We start from the raw sequence: 22233 nt of genomic DNA on the forward strand, positions 1-22233 counted from the left end.
GATGACAATTGCCAATAGGAAAGCTGCCATGTTGAATGGGGTGACTTTGAAAACATCGTGAACGCAAGTAATGCAGGCTCCTTTGGGTAGTAGTTTCTGATGTGATGATTTACAGAATGTAGATATATGAATTTTCCAGCATCAAGTGTATTTTTCTTTTGTAGAAAGAATTTGGAGATAGAAAAAGAAAAAAAGAGAATGGAAAGGTGACTTAACGATAGTTTCTCAAAACATTTTTTTTTAGGACCAGTGAAAAAGTTACCAAAGTAAAAATGACAATTTTGAATGAAAAAAACATTTTTTTTATAAAAATTACATTTTCTTTTTAAAATACAAGATCCTTTAAATTGCTGTTTTATCCTGTACCAACAGGAAATTTGGCATTGTTTTTTGCCATATACTGCAGCTTTCGGTCCACTGAGTCAGTAGCATATTCCACAATATTGCACTTGCAGCTTGAACCAATGGAAAGGACCACAGCATCTTCTGTTTCATCTGTGAGTTAGCATTCTACAGTCACTTTTTCGATATTTATGCTGATAGACTAAAACAGAAAGCAATGGGCTGGACACATGAAAGTACCTCGAAAAGATCAGAGGCCAGAGTTCCCCTGAAGCACCTTAACACATCACCTTAAGGATCAAGAACAGTGTGGCTTTATGGTAATTAACTCTCCTAAAAAAACCGTGCAGTAGTAATACCTGAAGCATCTGTTCTGGGAAACCAACATGTCATTAGTGGAAACTCCAAAATGAGACCCAGTGAGTGCCAAGGTCACAGAATTCAGTTCTGCTGTAAAATAAGGTTTTCCAGTTCATCTGCCGAGCGGAGTAAAAATGCTGCAGATTCTCGGTATCCCGCCACGAGCTGCCGCACAGCATTGATTTCAGTTGGGCTCAGCTGGGGTCGGGAGCTAGAAGTGCTGGAGGACCCAGAACTGGTGGCTAATTGTCTCTTCATGCTGAGATCGGTGGGACCTGGAAATCAAAGCCACAAGAAATACAATCAATAACTTCTGTGGTTCCACTGCACCTTTCATCTAAAGATCTTACTGCACTTAAATCTTTCCTTTTCATTAGCCGCTAAATAACCGATCTCCACACTTTTTGCATACTTGCAATGTCCTAATAGTGTGGTATATTAAAAAGAGCATTGGTCCTAGAGTTGATAGACCTAGGTTCTAGCAAGTGACAATGAAATCAGCACTTTGAATGAAATCAGACAAAGCACTTTATGCATCGAACGGAGGGATTCCACCCTTCAGTGGCAGAAGATACCTTTGAATCCTGATTTTGCAACTTATCCAGGGCAGGGAGGCAGCGCAGTGGATAGAGCACGCGGCCAGGAGTCAGGAAGACTCATCTTCCTGAGTTCAAATCTGGCCTCAGACCTTACTAGCAAGTCACTTAGTCCTGTTTGTTTGAGTTGTTTCCTCATTTGTAAAATGAGCTGAGAAGGAAATGGCAAATCATCCCCGTGTGTCTGCCAAGAAAACCCTAAATAGGATCGAGAAGAGTCAGAAACGACTCAAAAATCTGCAACTTATTGCTTGTGTGACTTTAGGCAAGCAGTATCACCTCTCTGGGCTAAGGTTTCCTCATCCACAAAGTGAGGAGATAGGCCTATATTCTGTTAACAAGCATTTATTAAGTGCCAACCCTGTACCAGGCATCTGATAGGTACCTATGATACAGAGACAAAAACCAAATATTGACTATCAAGGAGCTTACGTGTTGCTGGTTCCTTTCAATTCTAATTCTAGGATCCTCTATAAGGTAGTGCATCCTTGGTTTGGGTGCCATTTGCTGGAATGTTTCAACATGTATTTGGGGAAAGGCTGTTACAACTTTTTCAAGACAAATTTTTAGAGGTTTTTAATAAAGATGTCAGAGTTGGTTACTCTTAGCAATTTCAACCAAAGGTCAGCCAGAGAAGAGGGAAGAGGCTTCAGATCTGGCAGGTATGGAACGGGTATGGCCCTGAGGAGCGTCCTTGGAATTCATCTAGGGAAGAACTGGAACTAGAGCAGAGGCATTTTCAAATTGGCTACCAGCATCTATCAATTTATGGATTACCTTAGCCTTTCAAAGCTTTGGCTTTGGAACCTATATTGCACATTCCTTCCTGTGCAATAGGAAGAATAGGAAGTCAATGGGAAGATTAAGATCTATTTATATGGAATAAGATCTCCACTTACATGGTGCTTTCCAATTTAGGAACTAATTTCCTCAGAACTACTCCAGGAGGTAGAAGGTACAAATATTTTTATTTTCATTTTATAGATGAGGAGATCGGGGCTCGAAGAGCTCAGACTCGCCTCAAGGTGGTTCTGAGACTCAAGCTTTTTTCCATTCCACTTCACGGCATCTCCTTATAGGAGTCTAAAGTGAAGGAACTCCAGAAGTGAAGTCACAAACACAAATCACAGAACGGCACTAATCCAAAAGTCCAAAAATCAATAAAAGTAGCATCATTGATCTTTACCTGGAAGGGCCCTTAGCAATCATCTGATTTCTTCATTTTCTAGTTGATGAAACTTAGGTGGAAGAATGTAAGCTGTTTTCTTCAGGGTCACACAAGGGCTAAGTGGCAGAGTCTGGATTTAAACTCTGGAACCTCTGATTCCAAATTCAGGACTTCTCCCACTAAACCATAATTATCTGGAAAAAGGTCACTGTCCTATTATGGGCAGTGTGACCTGAAAGAGCTCTCATTAATTTTCAGATCATTTCCTTGATTGACAATCCAGTTATAGTCAATGATATCCATTAACTACATAACTGAATGGAGCCCAGTGCCAGAACAAATCTCTTTCTGAAAGGAAAAAATAAAGGATGGCCTTTCCCTTCAGTAATAGATATTGCCAAGGTTTTGATGAGCTAGCCCTGGTGTTAGAGGGCATGGATGCAAATCCCGTGTCTGATGCTTTCTAGCTCTGTGATTTTGGACAAATCATTTGGCCTCATGGGTCTCAGTTTCTGCACCTGTAAAATGGGGTGATTGAATTAGATGACTTCTGAGTTCCCTCCCAGATGCAGACTAAGAAGCCTATGAACTTTCTTTCATAGGAGAGCCTTGCATGTATTGCTTTCTTGCCTACTCACACCAATGGGATGATCTTCATTTTCATAAGCCTTATGCTGATATGGAATAGTGTTTCAGCTTTGTTTGGGGGACTTCCATCTTACTTCGCTCTTTGGAAATCTCTGAGCTTTTTATGGCAGCACTCTGCAGACCTTGGTATGGCCTTCCAGAGAAGGCTGTGCCTCTGTTCTACAATTTTAACTTCTGACCAAATAAGTACTCAGGGTGTGGAGAACATTCAGTACTCTCAAAAAGAAGCCATTTCCACACATATGGCAGACTTGAAAACCTCACGGCCCATGGATCTTTTGTTCTCAATGTGGCCCAATCAGATTAAAATGTAATTGGGAAGTGTTTAACAAAATAAATAAAAATATAATACAACACAGATAACGGTAATTTGTGGTTTCCCAAATCAGTTACGTGGCCCAAAGGGATCTGATTCTATTCAAATTTAACACCACTGATATACCTTATGTCAACATTGGGCAACTGAACAGAGCTTGGCACAACATCTCAGTGCCTTGTTCAACTCGATCCAACCAAAAGAAACTAAATACTTACTTTGTATAAAATTCTGGGGAAATATATGGATTAGGTTTGGGTAATTTTTTTTAAAGATCAAAATTATAATAATAAAATACAAAGCATTCCTCAGCGTAATGAAATTGTTTTTATGTAGAGGTGAGAGTCATAAGCATTTATACAGGCATATTCTTTTTGTTTGTTTGTATTTTGTTTTGTTTTTGGTACCAACCTGTGATTTCATTCTTATAGGGAATTAATTCTCTGTGAGGAAACCCTCTCTATCAATGCATATCAGCAACTAGTTGCTTGGGGCCCGGAGTTTGGGTGACTTATCCAAGCTGCAGAGCTTGAACTCAGGTCTTCCTAACTCTGAGGCCAGCTCCTTACCTACTATGCCATTCTGCCTCTCTTCAGGCATATTCTTAGTGATTATGATATACCTCCCCCCTCACCCCCCACAGCTAGATGTGTTACCCGAAAAGAAACTAATTAGATTGTAAACCTCTTGAGGACAGGAACATATTTTTCTTATTTTGTATACCCCAAAGTATCTAGAATAGTGGCTTTTGCTGAGTACAAATGTAGTAATTTCTTTTTCAAATAAAAGAGAAAAATTCTCTTTGAATAGTAAAAGCAAAATTTGAATAATTGTATTCATAAGAACAAGTCATTTAAAATCATCCTTTTTCTTATTATTTCCAAATATAAAACTCATTTTGAGACAGTGTGTTGTAGCGAATAGAAGGCTGTCCTTGGAGTCAAGAAGAACTAGGTTCAAGAACTACCTCTACCAGATATTAGCTGTGTGACCATGCTCAAGTAATCTAATCCCTTGGTGCTACAGGCAACTCTAAAACTAAGTTGCAGTGGAGTTGCTGATCTACTTTGATAAAGGGAGTTTCCACACCAGGAGTTCTGTTTTGGTTCAGTCATTTTCAGTCATGTGCAACTCTTCATGACCCCCTTTGGGGTTTTCTTGGCCAAGATACTGGAGTGGTTTGCTATTTCCTTCTCCAGCTCATTTTACAGATGAGGAAACTGAGGCAAACAGGGTGAAGTGACTTGTCCAGGGTCACACAGCTAGGAAGCGTCTGACACCAGATTTGAACTCAGGAAGATGAATCTTCCTGATTCTGAGTCCAGTGCTCTGTGCACTATGGCGCCACCTAGCTGCCTAGAGTTCTACACACTGATGAACTTCTGCTCATCCTACTATCCCTCAGGAAAAAAAAAAATTTTTTTTAAAAAGCCTACTATCAGCTTAGGAGGCAGCAGGCATACATTTGCTTTTTAAAATCAGTTACACTGTAATGACTATATGTACATATATACACATATGTGTGTGTATATATGTTGTATAGAGATATCTAGATCTATCTATCTATAATACATACATATTTATGCACATACTCTTATAAAGGATGTTCTCAAGAGGCACGTGGTAAGGATTTTTGGAATGCCTCTTTAACAAGGTGCTAAATTCCCTTGACAAGATCGCTTTGCCCTAGTAATTCTAAGATCTGGATACTAAGATCAAAGGATCACAGAGTTAGATCTAGAAGGTGCCCTAAGTGACACTTCACACAACCCCCTCACTTTATAGATGATGTAACTGAGGCATTCAAAAGTGATTAAGTGAATTGTCCAAGGTACAATAATCATAATCTTAGCTTTATATACTTTAAGGTTTGCAAAATGTTTTACATAAGTTAACTCATTTGATCCTTGCAACAATCCTGTATAGGTATTATTATCCACATTTTACTGATGAGGAAACTGAGGCACACAGAATTGAAATAACTTGCCCTGAGTTGCCTATCTAGTAAATATGTGAGGCAGGATTCAAATTCAGGTCTTTCTGACTTTAGGTCCCACATTCTACCATCTAGCTGCCCCATACAACAGCAAATGGTAGAGTTAGGATATGAACTCAGGTATTTTGATTCCAAATTCAACATCCTCTGTGCTATATACGATCATTCTTACTAATTACTGTAATTTGATTAAGTATTTTGCTTGTAAAATACATGCTCCTTGGCCTGGTCTACCCCCCAAAAAAGTTCTATGACTGAGTTTAAATAATGTTAGAGACTTTCAATATATCTGGGATTGGGGCCTGAGCTGATTGGGGGCCATTATTTGAATTTCCTCTATATCTAATCATGTAATCTATGGGAATGGAATAGAAAGTGTAAAATGTATCATATACAATTAGACACCCTTGTCTCTATGTATGGATTCAGTTATCATCACTATGCTGATGATTTTCAAATCTACTTATCCAGGTCCAACCTCCCTGCTGACATGCTGCTAGCATCTCCAACAGCCTAGTAGACACATTGAACTGGGATCTCCCATGGATATTTTAAACTAACGCATTCAAAACTAAACTCAATACCCCCCCCCCCAACCCTCTTCTCTTCTTATTTCCTTATTATTGTCAAGGACAACAGCATCCTCCAATCTCTCAGGCTTACAACTTAGGCGTCACCATCAATGCCTCCCTTTCTTTCACTGTCCATACCCCATCTTTCGATTTTAACTTCATACCGTCTCTTGGGTATATCTTCGTCTCTGATACTTTCTCCACTCTAGTGAAGGGCCTCATCACTTCCTGCCTGGACTATTGATGTTGCCTTCTGTTTGCTCTCCCTGTTTCAAATCTCTCCCCACTCCAGTCCATCCTCCCACTCAGCTGTCAAGATCATCTTCCCAAAGGATGAGTCTGACCACATCACTCATGGCACTGCTTACCCACCTATCCACCTCACTAATAAACCCCAATGACTCCCCATCACTTCCAGGATCAAATATAAAATCCTCTCTTTGGCAATCAAAGCTCTTCACATCCTGGTACCCCCTTTCAGTCTTCATACAACTTGTCCCATCCATAGACTCTGCATTCCAGGGATAGTAGTCTGCTTATTCTTCCTTCCACAAGACAAGCCGTCTCCCAACTCTGGGCATTTTCATTGACTGTTCCTCATGCCTGGAATCCTCGCCTTCTTCATCTCTCCCTCCTGGCTTCCCTGGCTTTCTTTGAGTTCCAGCTAAAATCCCATCCTCTATGAGAAGTCTTTCCCAATCCCCCTTAATGCTAAGTGCTTTCCTTCTGTTAATTATCTTCCTTGTTTGTACATTGTTGTTTGCATGCTGTCTCTCTCATCAGACTGGGAGCTCCTTCAGAGCAGGGCTTGTCTTTTGCCATTCTTTGTATTCCCAGCAGTTAGCACAGTGCCTGACACTTATTGCTTATCAACTATTGATTGTTTACTATTCCAAAAAGCAATAATGCTTGATTGGTAAATGATGCCAATGCTTTACTATCCACACTTGTTGTGGGGTCCTGATTGGGGAAAAGCCATTATACAGAGTAAGAAGTGAAAAGTCATTAACTTAAAATCTGTGAAAGGTAGAAGCCCAGACATGGTGACCTGTTAAAAAATCATAACTTAGATACTGTGACTGTTACATGACCAGTATCCAACCTTGAGTGCCTGGACATTTACCCAACAGCACTGGGTAAATGCCTGGATGTCTGGGAGCTGGGTTCAATAGTAAGTATAAACTAAAATATTAGCCAAAACATTAACTAAGCAGAAAACCCTAAAATATCCACCAATCTGAAGTGAAGAACCAGTTCCTTCTCCCTTTGTCTAATTTCTATAATTACCATGGGAATTCTTGGGGTTTTTTTCAGGGATCCACCGAATTGTCCGGTAGCCACCCCAGGTTGTCCCTGTTTGTAAGTATTTATAACGATTGATTAAACTCCTATAATCAATCTGGACCCTCTTGGCCTCTTCCTTTGGCATCAAACTCACCCCACGGTTATGGGGGAGGTACAGGGTTCCCTAGCAGGGGAATTCTGGACCTTACACTTGTATTGGTTTAATGTTTTGTTTTATAAGTTTTGTTTCCTGGAGGTATGTATATTCTGTATTTGCTGGGGCCTATCTCTAAGAATAGTTTGAGAAAATGAATACAACCTGACATCCCCATAAAGTCCAAAACATTTTTATGACAACAGCCATGTTTTTGTTTTTGTTTTCATTCTCCTCAAGGGGAAAAGAACATGGCACAGTGGATAGAGGGCCATCTTTGAAGAACTGGGTTAAGGTCCTACTCCCCAACACATACTGGTTATGAGACCCTGGGCAAATCATTTACCCTCTTGGTGTTCTAGGCAATTCTCTTTGACTGTGAGATGCAAAGAAGATGCCAATCTATAGCGGGTAAGGGAGCTTCCTCTTCTGGGAATTCCCTCTACCAAAGGGATACCAGGGCACTCTCCATTCAATTACTTTTACCTTTCCCACTAATAAAAGAAAGTACTGAACCACATTCTTTCTCCCAGAGTCTGAATTTCTCTCAGACAAGGCTCTTCTTAGAGCAATTATTCAGCTAATCCTTGTTAGGACCAACTATTGTAGTTCAGCCCTTCTCAGAGGATTAGAGAACCATTATTCTGATAAGTAGAGACATTTTTAAATATTCCTTTTTTTTCTACTGTTGCTTCTTCTCAGCAAACTCAGAAAAGGGTTTATAAAGTGACGTAAGCCTGCAATGACCAACTGAACAACCAAAATTGACAACCAAGAGGCCTGACATGCAAAATAATGAAACCATTACAAGATGACAGGAAGACTGACAGTCACTCTCTGAACTATCTAGTCTGTGTGCTTATCACCTAGAAAACAACTGTCATGTTTTCTGTTAACATATTGCATTGCCAAGCTAATGTTGTTTATTTGTTGGGATGATTATAGAAGGTTATTAGATGATTATTAGAACCAAAAAAAAAAGGAAAAGGAAAACAAAATTTTAAAAAATGACCATTCCTGCTACAAATCTTGTGCTGTAATTTTTTTCCCTTGGCTTATTTAGGATCCGCTTGTTATGAAATTCCCTCATTTAAAAAGTGGCATCCCAGCGACTCTAAATGTCGCGCTTTTATAGGGATTCATAGCAAATGCAGTAACTCTCACTCTCTAGAGAGTGAAAACCAAGCCCTTTCTGGATGAGTCGATTTTTACTCCTCTCCACGTTTGAAGAGACATATCACCTCACAATTTTAAGAATGAACAAAGATGTTCAACCCTTCATTATATTTATTACAAATGTAATATAAATAGAAACTCACATTTTATGTCTAAATGCCTTGTACTTTCACAGCTCTAGTAAAATTTTTGAATAAAGTGTCTCTTTATTCTCTAATTAAATTTTAGCTCCTATTTTATTTGACAACATATTACATGTCTTTCCTACTACAAGGCTTAGAGGGGTGGAATCCGTCTATAATAATATTAGCTAACATTTATGTAGTGCTTACGATGTTCCACACACAGGACTAAATACTTTACAATTATTATTTCATTTGATCCTTACAACAACTCTGGGAGGTAAATTATTTTGTGCCTCATTTTACAGTTGGGGAAACTGAGGCAAACAGAGGTTAAGTGATTTACCTAGAGTAGAAAAGCTAGTAAGTGAGGCTGCATTTGAACTCAATTCTTCCTGACTCCAAGCCCAGCATCCTCTACAGTATGGTACCACCTAGCTGCCTAGATAGGCTTTATCTCTCAACTCCATCCTTATGAGGGACTCCTTCAAGATGTAAGGCCTAGGTCGTAGGAGTAGGTCTGGGGCTAGAGACCAGTACAGGAAATTCTAAGATGCAGGAACTCTCTACAAATGCATACCACTATCTCTGCTACTTGCAGACTCTACTGGATAAGTCATTTACATTTCACAGAATCATGGAACCTCAGAGATGGAAGGGACCTCAGCAGACAGCCCCCACCTGTAACACTAATTCTTTCCACAACATCCTTAACCAGAACACTGTGCCTCTTCACAACTCCAGTGGCAGGGAACTCCCCACTTCCTGAGGCGGCCCATTTCAGGATTTATTACAACATATTATTTTCAGTTTCAAGATCTATTATATTCATGTATCTCCCATGTCTCATTAATAACCAATGGTTCTTTAACTTCCAAATATGGAAATTCTAGGGGGCCCTTATTCACCTTCTTGGATGATCATTTATCTCATGATTACATGAAAAATAAAACTACCACTAAAAACCTGCTGGACAAATGTTTGTTTATTCTGTAAACTGAAAGGTTCATTGGGAGTTCCATACTCTAAGGTAGCATCCATTATTTAACACGCTGTCTATAGGTCATAGGTATATGATAGCAATTTATTCTGGTAATGCTGAGAAAGCACTGATAGCCCTGAGAGGCAAGGCTATGTGTAAGTTATCTCAGCAATAATCCCTTTGGAATTGTTTGTTACCAGTAGTTAACAATCAGTTTGATGGTTAATAGCCTTCTGGGAACCAATAATGTCCTAATAAATCCAACATTGTCCCTCAAAATGGTCATTGCTATTGCAGACCATGATTTATAGCAGGACTGGCTTGGGGGAGGGGAAGAGCAGTAAAATGTTTTTAAATGGCTGTGTTAAAGCATAAAGTTGGTTTTGTCTTCCTTAGCAATTTACCAAATGCTTCTATCACCTTCCACAAATTGACAGCTACTCTATTGACATATGTGATGCGGTTTTTAATCCTACTCTAAATAGAAATATAAGCAAATTTTGTATATTTTTATAAATATAGTTATTTTTCAATTGTCCTAGAGTTCAAGTGGCTAATAATTAATAAATCTATATTTTTAGGAGACCACAGTTATTGGATGAAGTGAAAACTAGTGCTGCTTCTTCCAGATTAGTTTCTTAAAACTTACTTCCCCGCAACACCTCCTGTTCTAACTTGTTGAAATTCTGAAAGAAAATAGTAATAATAGAACTGTCTAGGACATTTTAAGTTGTGCCTCATCTAGGGGCAGAAGAAATCTTCCTGGGTTTCCTGTCAGTCCTCAGTTTCTTTAAAAAAAATTAAAAGGAAGTCAAAATAAAAAATAAAGCAGAAACAGATGCTTCTTTAATAACTTAATTTTCCTCAGAAACTAATTCTGAGTGAAAAGATGAAAAAAAAAGAAGGGCAAGAGGGCAAGTGGGGTTATCTAGCATGTGTCAGGAGAATGCTGGGAAGCCCATACATTCTATTTTCAATTATCCAAATTAATGGAGGGGAACATTAGCACAGATAATACAAAACAATGGATAAAGTGCCTGGAGGGGTTCCTAGTCACTGTAACAATAGAGAGACCTTGAGAGACACAATGAGCTAAATTTGCGAGGGATAGAGGAAAATGGGAAAGCAGATTTCAGGGAGAGTTTAAGCATGAATGCCTTAAAATAGTCTTCCTTCTCTTCCCTTTCTTCTTCCTTCTGTCCTCTCCCCTCCCCTATTTTCCTCTTCTCCTTCCTCTCCTCTTCCTGTCCTTCTTTCTTTTTTCCTTCCTTTCTTCCTTCCTTCTTTCCTCCCCTCTACCTCTTTTCCTTCCTACTCCCTGTTTTCCTCTCTCCCTCCCTTCCTCCTTTCCCTTTCCCTTTCCCCTTCCATTCCCTTCCCTTCCATTTCCTTTCCCTTCCCTTTCCTTCCCTTTCCTTTCTTTCATTTCTTCTTTCTTTCCTTCTCTATCTCACCCAAGCCAGAAGTACACCAGCCATTCAAAGGCCTTATCCTATTACTAATCAGCATGAGATCTTTGACCTACTCCATCTCTAACCTGGGTCAGTTTGCATCTCCCTTAGCTTGGGCTCGTCACGTTGGTAACAGACCAGGAGTGGTCACCTGATTGGCTTCTGCCTTGCTGTTGCTCAGAACTCCAGAGCTCAACCCCCTTAGCCTCTCTGGCAGTAGGAAATACAGGTGTTCTCCCATAGGCCCAGCACAAATGGTTTCTTTTCAAATTCTAATCTCACTTTACCAAATATCCAAAGATTTTTGCTAAGACAAATAACATCTTATTGATGGATTGAAACAAACCAACAAATAAAAACTTCGTGTATGAAGAAATGACAAGGATTGCTGCTAAGGTGAAGTTGTTGAGGGTAGATTAGCTAGACATTCAAGGAATTCAACAGTTGATCCAGTTTTCCTCCTTTCAAACTTTCATGCCTCTGCCGGTTGGCTAAGAGAAAATAACTATTTCAAGGTGAATGAGAAAACTGGTAGAGAAAATCTGCTCAAGGCAAACCACAGTTATAATGGAGTAGTTTATCAAGAGTGGCCCTGGACTATAAAGATAAAGGTTGCATGTATCTTATTGTGAATTTATTTAGATAGAATGGATTCTGATTGTTATAAGACATTCACAAAGCAAAGATGGTAGGAGTTCATTATAACTCATTATTACATAGATCCATTGAAACATTTCTTTGAATATGGCCTTCCGTACAAAAGTCTAATCAAATATGGTTACCCTGAAACCTTAGTAATCCCATGCCATGATACCATATTAAAAAAGAATTGGGCTGTATACTTTCAGAAACATTTAAGGGTCAGGTGATGTGTCTTTTCTTATAGTGACATTCAAGGTCATTTTAGATACAAAATACATGTAACTGTATGGAATACCTTTCTAAAGAGAAACATTTCAGTCAGCCTAAAAGAGTCAAGGAATCCAAGATCTGAAGGATTAGGTCTGGAATTACATTAATTAGATTAAATTACTTAATGTGTTTGAACATTGAATCATGAAACATTACTCCTTTCTATTAATTGCCATTCATATATTGAAAGCACAATCATTTCTTAAACACATCCACAGATGTGAGTTTGATTAAGTGATAGAATGGATTTAACCACAGAATGTATTAAAAACATCTATTATCTTTAATAGTTGAATATGAAAGTTAGCCTAGCTAGGGACAGCATTTCCTGCAAAATGGAATACCACAAAGACTAAGTATTTTTCAGGGATGGAGATCTATATGACAGCATTCAAGATTCAAACACTAAAAATAAACTGGAATTTGCTTACAAAGTTAAATGGAAAAATAATAATTGCAGTCATGGCTGTTTGGAATTTGAAATCGTTGTTTCTGTTTTTGTATTTTTTGATTGAATTTATGATTTCATTGGTACAAGGAACTCTTAATAAGGAAACTTGCCTGATCAATGGATATCAGACACCTGCTCTGAAACTTATAGTCCTACTTTCCTCAGGTTAAGTGAGTTTGCTCGAGTCACAAAGCCAGTGTATGTCGGAAGTGGGATTTGAACTCTTGAATCCTTCCTGACTTCTAGGAGAGTCCTCTGCCTCCTACACCAGGCTGTCTCTCATGTTGGTGAAGAGATGATCTTCTGGGTCTAGAACAGGTAGCTGCTATATGTTTGTTCAGGAAAGGAGCTGGTACCCTATGCCTTAGTTAACCCCATTCAGTTGACAAAACGCAGGCAATTGAAAGCTGGTGAATGGGCATTTTCATTTCTAGACAGGGAGGGCAAGGTTTCCTGGGCAAGAGAAAAGCTGCCTTCTAGGACCCTTGTCCTGCCCAGCAGAATTTCTGATGAGACCAGTGAAGCTCAACTCATCTTTTTTTAATTTTGAAGGAGTTGGAGGAAGACACAAAACTGAAAGTAGACACAATGAGGTCACATCGCTTGAAAGTACCTGACCTTTATACTGTAGCCAGCTCTAGAAGAAAGAATCTAGAAAGTTAATGAAATCTTTTTATTCTGTATTCAGTAACAAAAGACAGGGCAGCATTCCCTAGAGGTCTTCTTGTATCTTAAAGATACATGAAGAACCATGTTTATTATGCAGTGGAGAGATGGCTTTTAGGAAGACCACACCATAAAACCCAAGTCAATATTGCACAGTAAAAACAATTATTTTTGTTGGATACTCCAGATAGAGCTGAAGTGGACATGCCCCTTCAGTTCACATTTTCTGAGGTTTTGGAACCAACTGGATCTATTAAACAAAGTGAGGAGTTTAATCAGACAATCTGAAATTTTTTAAACTTTGGAATCTTTGGAAGTAGCTTTTTCTTTTTCCATCATAGTTCCAATGAAACATTAACCCCTCTGCTAATCATTGTAACTGACTGAAATGGAGGTTACCATTTATTTACTGGCTTTGCTACTTATTATTTCTGTGAATTTTGTCAAGTCATCTAAGCACTTTAGACTGATTTCCTTATCTGCAACATCAGAGGGTTATACTAGACTAGAATCTAGTCTTCAGATGATCTCTAAGGTTCTGTCCAGTTCTAAATCCTATGATCTTATTGATGCAGGGGTCTTTACAGGTATGTAAATAGCTCATCAATCTTCATTGTTCTAACTTCTCAATAAATAGCATTTTATAAGTGGGAAAAGTTGATTGAGCTCTGATCTCAATAGCAAAAGAGAGATGAGAGCCCACATTTCTCTACCATTCTCTACCACCATCTCTACCATCTCTACCACACACACACAAACACACATACACATATATACACAAATCTACAAATATGATATATATACACAATACATATACGTATGGATATATGTGCATGTACATATTTATGCATGTATATATGTTTTATATATATGTGTGTGTGTATATATATGTATATATATACACATATATATATATTAATCTTTGGTCTTTCCTAAACAAAAGAAAACCTTTCCTTAATCTATTATTGCCCCTTCAGCTATCATCCTATGACTCTCCTCTCCATTCAGTGTTAAACTACAAAGAAAGTTTATATACACTCTCCTTACTTTCTCACAGTTCAGTTCACTCACTTTTCATTTGCAATCTGGCTTCCTCCCTCTTTATTAAAACCATTCTCTATGATGTATTTTAAATGCCCCTTTCTTAGTCCTCATTCGATTTGACCTTTTTGTGGTATGACATTGCTAATCGTCTCTCCCTGATACTCTCTCTTCCCTTGGCTTCCATGATGCTATCCTGGTTCTCTTCTTTCCCACCTTACCACTCCTCAGTCTATTTTGCCAGGTTCATCTTCCTCCTTCTGATCCTTGAATATCAACATCCCCTAAGAGTCTATCTTCATCTTTACCTCTCTTCTCTCTATATATACTCTTTTGCTGGGCTATCTCATTTATTCTCATGTCTTATTATCACCTTTTTGCAGATTACTCAAAAATCTATACGATCAGTCACAATATTCCCACTGACCTCTAGTCATGCCTTTCCAACTGTCCACTGGACATAACCATACACATGTAGCATTGGAACCTCAAATTCAACTCATCCACAACTATTTTCATCTCTCCTCAAGAACTTTTCTTCCTTCCAACTTCGCTATTTCTATTTTGGATTTGTTCACTTTATGTTATTCACATACCCTCTACCCAGCTTCAGAGCCTCATGGCTTCTAATATGGATCTTAGTTTTCTCTTCTTTGTATTCCCAGCACTTGGCACATATTAGACACTTAGTAAATGTTAGCTGACTGACTAGCTGAACTTCCTGCCTCCATTCTTCCCCCTATCCAATCCATTTTATATTCACCTGACAAAATAATCTTTCCAAGCACAGACCTGCCCATGTCACTGTCCTGTTCAGAAATCTTCAGCATCTTCTTACTGCCTCTAGGATAAAATATGGACTCTTCAGCTTGACACTTAAGGATCTTTGTAATCTGGCTCCAACATGCCTTTAAAGTCTTATTTCATACTGCTCCCCTTTACCAATTCTACATTTTAGCCAAACTGGCCTTTTAGCTGTCCCCTGATTTTTTCCTACTCTTTCCAACTTTTGTGCATTCTTCTAGGTTATCCCTCATGTGCAGAATGTAGCCCATCTACATTCTCACCTATAAGAATCCTTCTTTTCTTTAAAAAAATCAGTTCAGGCACCAGCTCCTCTATAAAATTGCCCTATCACCTCACAGATAAATGTGATTTTTTTCCCCACCTCAGTTTTCGTACCACTTTTAAATCCTTCCTTTGTCCTTTTGATAATTTAATTTCTAACATATTTTTTCTATATCTGTCTTATCCCTCCTTGTAAACATTTTCAGTGCACAGATAATTTTATTTTTCATCTTAGTGATACTCAGGCCTAACCCAGTGTCTCTGACATAGTAGGAACTCAGTAAGTATTTGATGAATTGAATTGGAATTTTATATCTCTATATGTAGATAGATAGATATAACTATACATACATGTGTAAAGATCCTTTTCATGTTCCCAAATCTATTATAAATGGCAAATGGTTTAAAAGTATGTTAGGGTTGAAAAATATGAGCAAAAGATGCGAAATTTTTAAAAATAAAATTCTTGGAATGAATATAGTAGCTAGATATTAAGAAACTAAGTAACAGAAAACAGACATATAATTCACAAACCCTTCAATAATATGAATCAATATCTGGATTCACAAGAAACATGATTTATGTTTACATAGAGCCTTGTGACTTACTTATAAAGTTCTTTCCTCAAAACAACTCTGTGAAGTACATTATCTCTCTTTTAAATATGAGGATACTGTGACTCTGAAAGATTTAGGGATTTACATAAGGTCACACAGCTAATATGCAGCAGAATTTGGACTTGAAGCCAATTCTTTGGTCCCCAAATCCAATTTTGTTCTACTTCACCATGATTTCATGAGTAAAAGGGCACTGCTATAGGATCTGCACTTCAAGTTACTTCTATTCCTTGCTAGCTATTGCATTAGACTTATACTCTAGGTCACACCATAAGTTTTGAGGTCTGCAGATTCTAATTTTTTTTTAATTTTAAAAACTGTAAAATATGTTTGAGAATTTATCAATAAATGCTTCATCTTATATTTTGATTATCTGTTTTTCAATAACCCAAAATTTGTTTAGGCCCTAAGAAATTCCAAGTTGCCTTGCAAGGTTCCTTTTTAGCCTTTTACCATACTGGCCTGTTATAATGAATTGATTTTATTATTGTTGAGGGACAATTATAATTCATTACCTAATCTAAAACCGCATTTGCACAGACTTCTGAAAGGCACCATTTAAAAGTTCCCCCAGGAGGGAGACTGTTTTGAGAAAGGTCTAGGGTCTAGGCTAACCTAAATTTGAAAAAATAAAATTAGAAATGAGAATTTGGATGGGAAGGTGTTAAGGCAGAAGGTAGTCATATCGAATCCATTATTTAGAGAAACTTATGTAAGAAATGAGCTTAGAGTATAGTTTATTAGACATGGTGTTAAAATAAATCATTATATAGTCTATGTCTTTAAAACATATTTTTGAAATATTTTAACATACTTAAGAATTTTTTGGCAAGTACTTCATTCTTTTTTTGGGTTATTCTGACATATTTATAAACATAATTAAGTGCGTTTCAGATTAGAGAATGAATATAATCTTCAATGATTACCAGTTATACCTGTCATGTAAATTCCCTCATTGTTCTGAGTTCGTAGTTTTGGGAAACTTCCTAGGGTAAAGGTGTCAAATCATTGTTATTCCCCTGTTCATAACAGTTATAATACGATTAATTTTAGCGGGTGTTTAAAGTGGGGTTGGGGTATGTGGGAAGGCTCCTCCCTACACATCAACAGCACTAATTTCTAAGGGCTATAGACACTGAGCAAGTAGGACCACAAAGAGTCTGGTTGAGCCAGCAAGCTCACTCTACCTCTTGTCTAGGGTACACCAACCAGCATCGCTCTCCTGCAAGGCTCTTTAGTTAAATGTACTTCCAATCAGAACGTACATGATGTATGCACTTCCACAATGTTATTCCCCTCTACCCCCGAACACACACACATAAACATGTACACATATGTATATAATTCTTCCACTCATGGAACGTAAACTCCTTTAGAGCAGGAACTCCTCATCCCCCAAACGTTTTTCTCTCCCCTTACAATGTTGCTTCACCTGGTTCCTGGGGCAGAATTAAACTTCAGAATTACTGTCCTCATTTCTATGAACTAATCCCTTACTATTTAAATGAGTTCGAGGTCTCTCAAGATCTATTCCTTATGTCATCCACATCATAATCCACATCCCAATTCCATGACATCGCACAGGCTGACATCGCCATCCCTGGAATGCGTTTCTTTTCCTCTGCCTTGCAGAATCTCTAGCTACCTTTACAGCTTAGCTCATGAGCTGCTTCCTACAGGAGATCTTTCTTCAAACAGTCACTGGTGTTCACTCCATTATGTTGTATTGACATAGAGAAACACATACACACACACTCACAAAAAAAAACAGTTCCTGCTCTAAAGGAGTCTACATTCCATGAGTGGAAGAATTATATACTTGTGTGTACATGTTTGTGTGTGTGTGTGTGCATACACACATAGTATATACTAGTATATATATCATATAGATCATACATCGTAACATAATAGAAAATATTAATATAATTAATACAGTAGGATAATTATATATAGATATGATTATATAACATGATGTTATAAAATTAGAATAATATAACACAGGATAATAGAATATGTAAGTTTTATATGACACAAAATACATAAAATGGAAAACATGCATACAGACATACATATACCTGTACCTATATTTCTTCCCCTAATAGAATGTAGACTCCTTCAGAGTTGGGACGGCTTTGAGTTTTTTTGTTTCGTCTTGTTTTTTGTCTTTGTACTTTCAGGGTTTATCACAGTGCCACGCACATAGAAGAATAAATGCTTGGAAAGTCATTGATGCACTGTTTAAGGCTCCATTCCATCTCACAGCTAAAAATTCTCTGCATACTCAGTAATTCCAATTGCTGGAATGTGGTCTCTGCATGAGCTCCTTGAGGACATAGATGACACAGGTTGTATATTGAATCCAACTGGATGGCCACAGAGAGGGACCCTTGACACAACTAACTTATGTGTATGATTTAGAATCAAGTGACAGGATACACATTAACAATGGGACTCTGAACTCCTTTAGAAAGCTTCATGTAACTCAACAATAGAAGTGTCCCCAAGGGCTTAATATCAGAGCCCTTGGAGTAATAGAGGACTGGTTTCTTGTTTTCTTGTCATCACTGTTGCGTAATTTGAATGAATCTCCCTCTAATATGTCAACTGTATCTCAACAATACCTCTCATATCCATCCTTTCTTTCCAGTTCTCTTACTACCATTCCAGTTCATGTCAGGCACTCATCATATCTTGCCTAGAGTAATAGGGTCATAGTTTGCCTTCTTTGCCTCCAGCTTCTCCTTTTTCCAATCCATCCTTCACTAAAATTTAAAAATAACTTTTCTAAACCATAGACCAAGTCTGATTATATTATTCCTCTGCTCAAAAACCTTCAGGATTTTTTATCATTTATAGGTTAAAATACAAACTCCTTAGCCTGACAATCAAGACTATTCACAATCTGGCTTTAACCTACCTATTCCATCTTATTAAATATTACTTTCTTTTATGCACTGTATATTCCTCTGAACTGAGATACTTTTCACTTTCCTGATCTTTTCTTGTTTTCTCCAACTCAGGGCATTTCCTTACCTTTCCATCTATTGACATTTTTCTCTTTCTTCAATGTTCAGCTCAAGTTTTTCCCTTTGTATTTAATCTTCTCTGATTTCTCTAGCTAGAAGTAATCTCTTCCTCTTCAAATTTCACATGTCATTTTAGTAAATGCCTTGGCTTTGAACTAGTTGGGTCTATTGGCTGACTATTAAGGGAAAGCATGCAAGTGGGGACACATGAACTATAGTTTTGAGAATATAGACACACACTCTTTCCCTAGAACCTGAGAGTTAGCAGTGTCAGCTACCCTCCTCTTGGGTGAAGGAGGGCAGTTTAAAAATACCAGTGTAAGTATCTTTGAGGTGGTGTTACACTTCCCTATAGTAAGCCCATGGAGGAAGTAATATAAGAGATATTATCCCCATTTTACAGTTGAAGAAACAACATTTCAAAATGTTATGTGACTTTTGTGGTCAATCAACTAATGTTATGATTCAAAATCATGTCTCCTAAATCCAGTTTCAGTGTACTGAATTTATCTCATTCTACTAGATTAGATGCTCCTTTTGGGCAAACACTATGTCATTTTTCATTTTCATATCTGGAGTGTGGAGCATAGATGTTTTTAATGATTTTTGCTTTAGAATTCATTAGGAGGATTGTTAGAACACTCATACTATACTTTCCCTCATGACTTTAATTTTTTGTATAACTCACAGAAATTTCAGACTAATGATTTTGGTCATTAAGCAAAAATATAAACATACTTAGCCTATCAAAACATTTTCAAGCTGCACTTAATTTTGTTTATAACTGTTGGAATGAAAAATCCAGAGAGTATATTCTTTTATATTTAAATTTAAATTATGGTTCTCTCATATTCATCTTTTTTTTATTTGTGTGGGTAACTCTAAGGGATGAAACAATATCAATTAATATCAGCAACTGCCTTGCAACTTATGATCTTAGAAAGGTTATGTGACTTCCCTAGTATGACACAACTAGGATATGGCAGAGCTATAACTTGAACCCTTCAGGTTTTCCTGACTCTCAGGCTAACTCTCCACCCTCTATATCATGTTACTTCTCATAAGTTAGCTTTAAGATCTATAAATCTTCACATTTACACATTTTATTTTTAATCCAAAAATTAAATTTTTAGACACAAGAAAAGTTAAATAATTTTAGAAATTTCTATCTACCTTTTTGGTGGATTGCAAATTGAGTTTTGCCCTCTTTTGCCCTTACACAGAAATCGCTTAGAATGCATCTAAAAGTTGTGTGATGGCACTGAAGGAACACAATTTCTTTTTTGTATTGCTTCTGAAACTTCAGGAGAAAAGATCCACATGTCTCCCTCTATGGGGATAGTACCCTCAGTTCTTCATTAGCCATTAGCATCTGTCTGGCCCCTCACTCTCCTTCCAGTGTGAATTTAGGGTTTATGCATACTGGGAGCAATTTAAAAGGATCTGTGAAATTAGATGGGGAAAACCGCATTTTTATTTCAATATAATGAATTTCCTTTAAAATTCTATATATTCTATTTTATGCATTTAAAAACATTATTATTCTGAGAACTCCTTAGCTTTCACCAGATTGCTAGAAGGGTCTATTACACACACACAAAAAGGATTAAGAACCCCTGTAATAAACCTTATATACGTTTCAATACTGATCTCACCCCAAATCTCAACTTGGCTTATTAACCCCAGTTAATGGTCTAGATTCTTATCTTCCTTTATCTAGTTTGTGACCAAGAATACACATTTATCTTATTTCATGCTAGGATCTCATGGTCAATGTGTCCTAAGCCCCCAGCTTCTTACCACTTCAAAAAATGACTACAGATCAGCCTGAGTTTTCAGTGATCAGCTGAATTCAGTGATTCTGTCTTGTTATATAAAACTGGTTCTATCTATGACCCTTATATATTGATTATGACTTATGTGTATTAATGTAGTTCTTCCTTTCCGCATGACATCAGCTGAACTGATGTTTAGAGACCTTAACATTATCTGCTTCTTTCTTGACTCTGACACAGAGCTGATTCTTATAGAGGCCAAGTATCCTATCCTGTATTATGGTCCAAGGTCATGCTGTACTTTAACCAGTAAATGGAATTTATTTATATATAAAACAACAACAACAACATGCCATTTCTTGATTACACACAAATGTTTGAAATACCTGGAAAAGACTTAATTTGTCAATATAAGTAGTTTTTCACATATTTTTCAAAACTACCAGCTCTTGCTAAGATTTTCTTATCTAAAGTACCATAAATTCAGTATTAGGGAACTTCAAATATTATAGGATGATAAAAAAGACATCCTTAGCTTGTAGTCAGTTCTGTGTTGGTTAGAGTGTCAATATATTATACTTTGTCCAAATTGCCTCCCAGAAAACAAGGGTAATGTTGGAAAATAAGAAGACTCATTAGAATACCAGATACTGAAGATACTTCTGATTCTTAATTTTTTTCCAAAATTAGCTCCTTTCTTTTCCTTGTGTTCCTCAGACACTACTCTTTTGAACCAGAGAGAGATTAGTCTGGACAAAACTTAATAATCCTGCCCTTGGAGACACTCTTTAGTTCTTAATGGAGTCCAGAGACACACGGCTTTCTTGTCTAATCTCTGCTGAATGACATTTGGAAGCATATTTCTGCCACCACAAAAGGGGCACAGTTTTCTCAGGTATGTAGTCATTTAACATTAATAATATTTTATTATTTCCCCAACTATAAGGGAAAACAAAGCAAAAGAGCCCCCCCATCCCATAATAACAGGATTGTCAATGTTATTTGTTATTTTAATAATTAAGAAGCATTTAATAGAAAATAGCAATTTGTTTACAATACATTTTACACTATCATAGAACACAAAATTGCTCTTTGAAACTTAAAGCAAAGCAAATGTAGGTATAACTTTTAAATATAAATATAATTTGAGTTAAATGAGTCTTCATTTCATAGAATAATCTAAGTGAAAGTGACCGTAGATTTTGGAATTGTCATAAGAGTACATATATCATGTTGCCTGGTACTGAATCACAAGTATGGAAGCAAACCATGAAGAAAAGTATAATGATTTGTTCACTGTTTAATCAGCCTAACTTTGCTCATAAATCTATCAAAATCCATGTTCAGCTGTTTGTTTAAAATGATAAAGTTTGGATTATCATGGAATCACTAGGCATATCCACAAACAATCTGAAGACAGCCTCAGTTTTTGAAATACAATATCACAAGTCAATTCCTATGGAACCTATACCAGACTTTTCACATACTAAACTTCACAGAGGATAGCGTG

At 37.3% G+C, this 22233-nt stretch overlaps 1 protein-coding gene across 4 annotated transcripts in view; it reads right to left on the minus strand.

Annotated features, from left to right (window-relative positions):
• Positions 1–783: 783 nt before the first annotated feature.
• LOC114054148 (nucleolar protein 4) overlaps positions 784–22233 on the minus strand; it is a 427691-nt gene continuing 406241 nt past the window's right edge. For all 4 annotated transcript variants that reach the window (XM_027877295.1, XM_027877294.1, XM_027877291.1 and 1 more), the window contains one exon: positions 784–977. In XM_027877295.1, coding sequence (XP_027733096.1) covers positions 784–977 — 194 coding nt within the window. The remainder of the gene's footprint in view (positions 978–22233) is intronic.

The sequence above is a fragment of the Vombatus ursinus genome, unplaced genomic scaffold, assembly GCF_900497805.2.
Source record: "Vombatus ursinus unplaced genomic scaffold, bare-nosed wombat genome assembly UNPS02014812.1, whole genome shotgun sequence".
Classification (NCBI taxonomy): Eukaryota; Metazoa; Chordata; class Mammalia; order Diprotodontia; family Vombatidae; genus Vombatus; species Vombatus ursinus.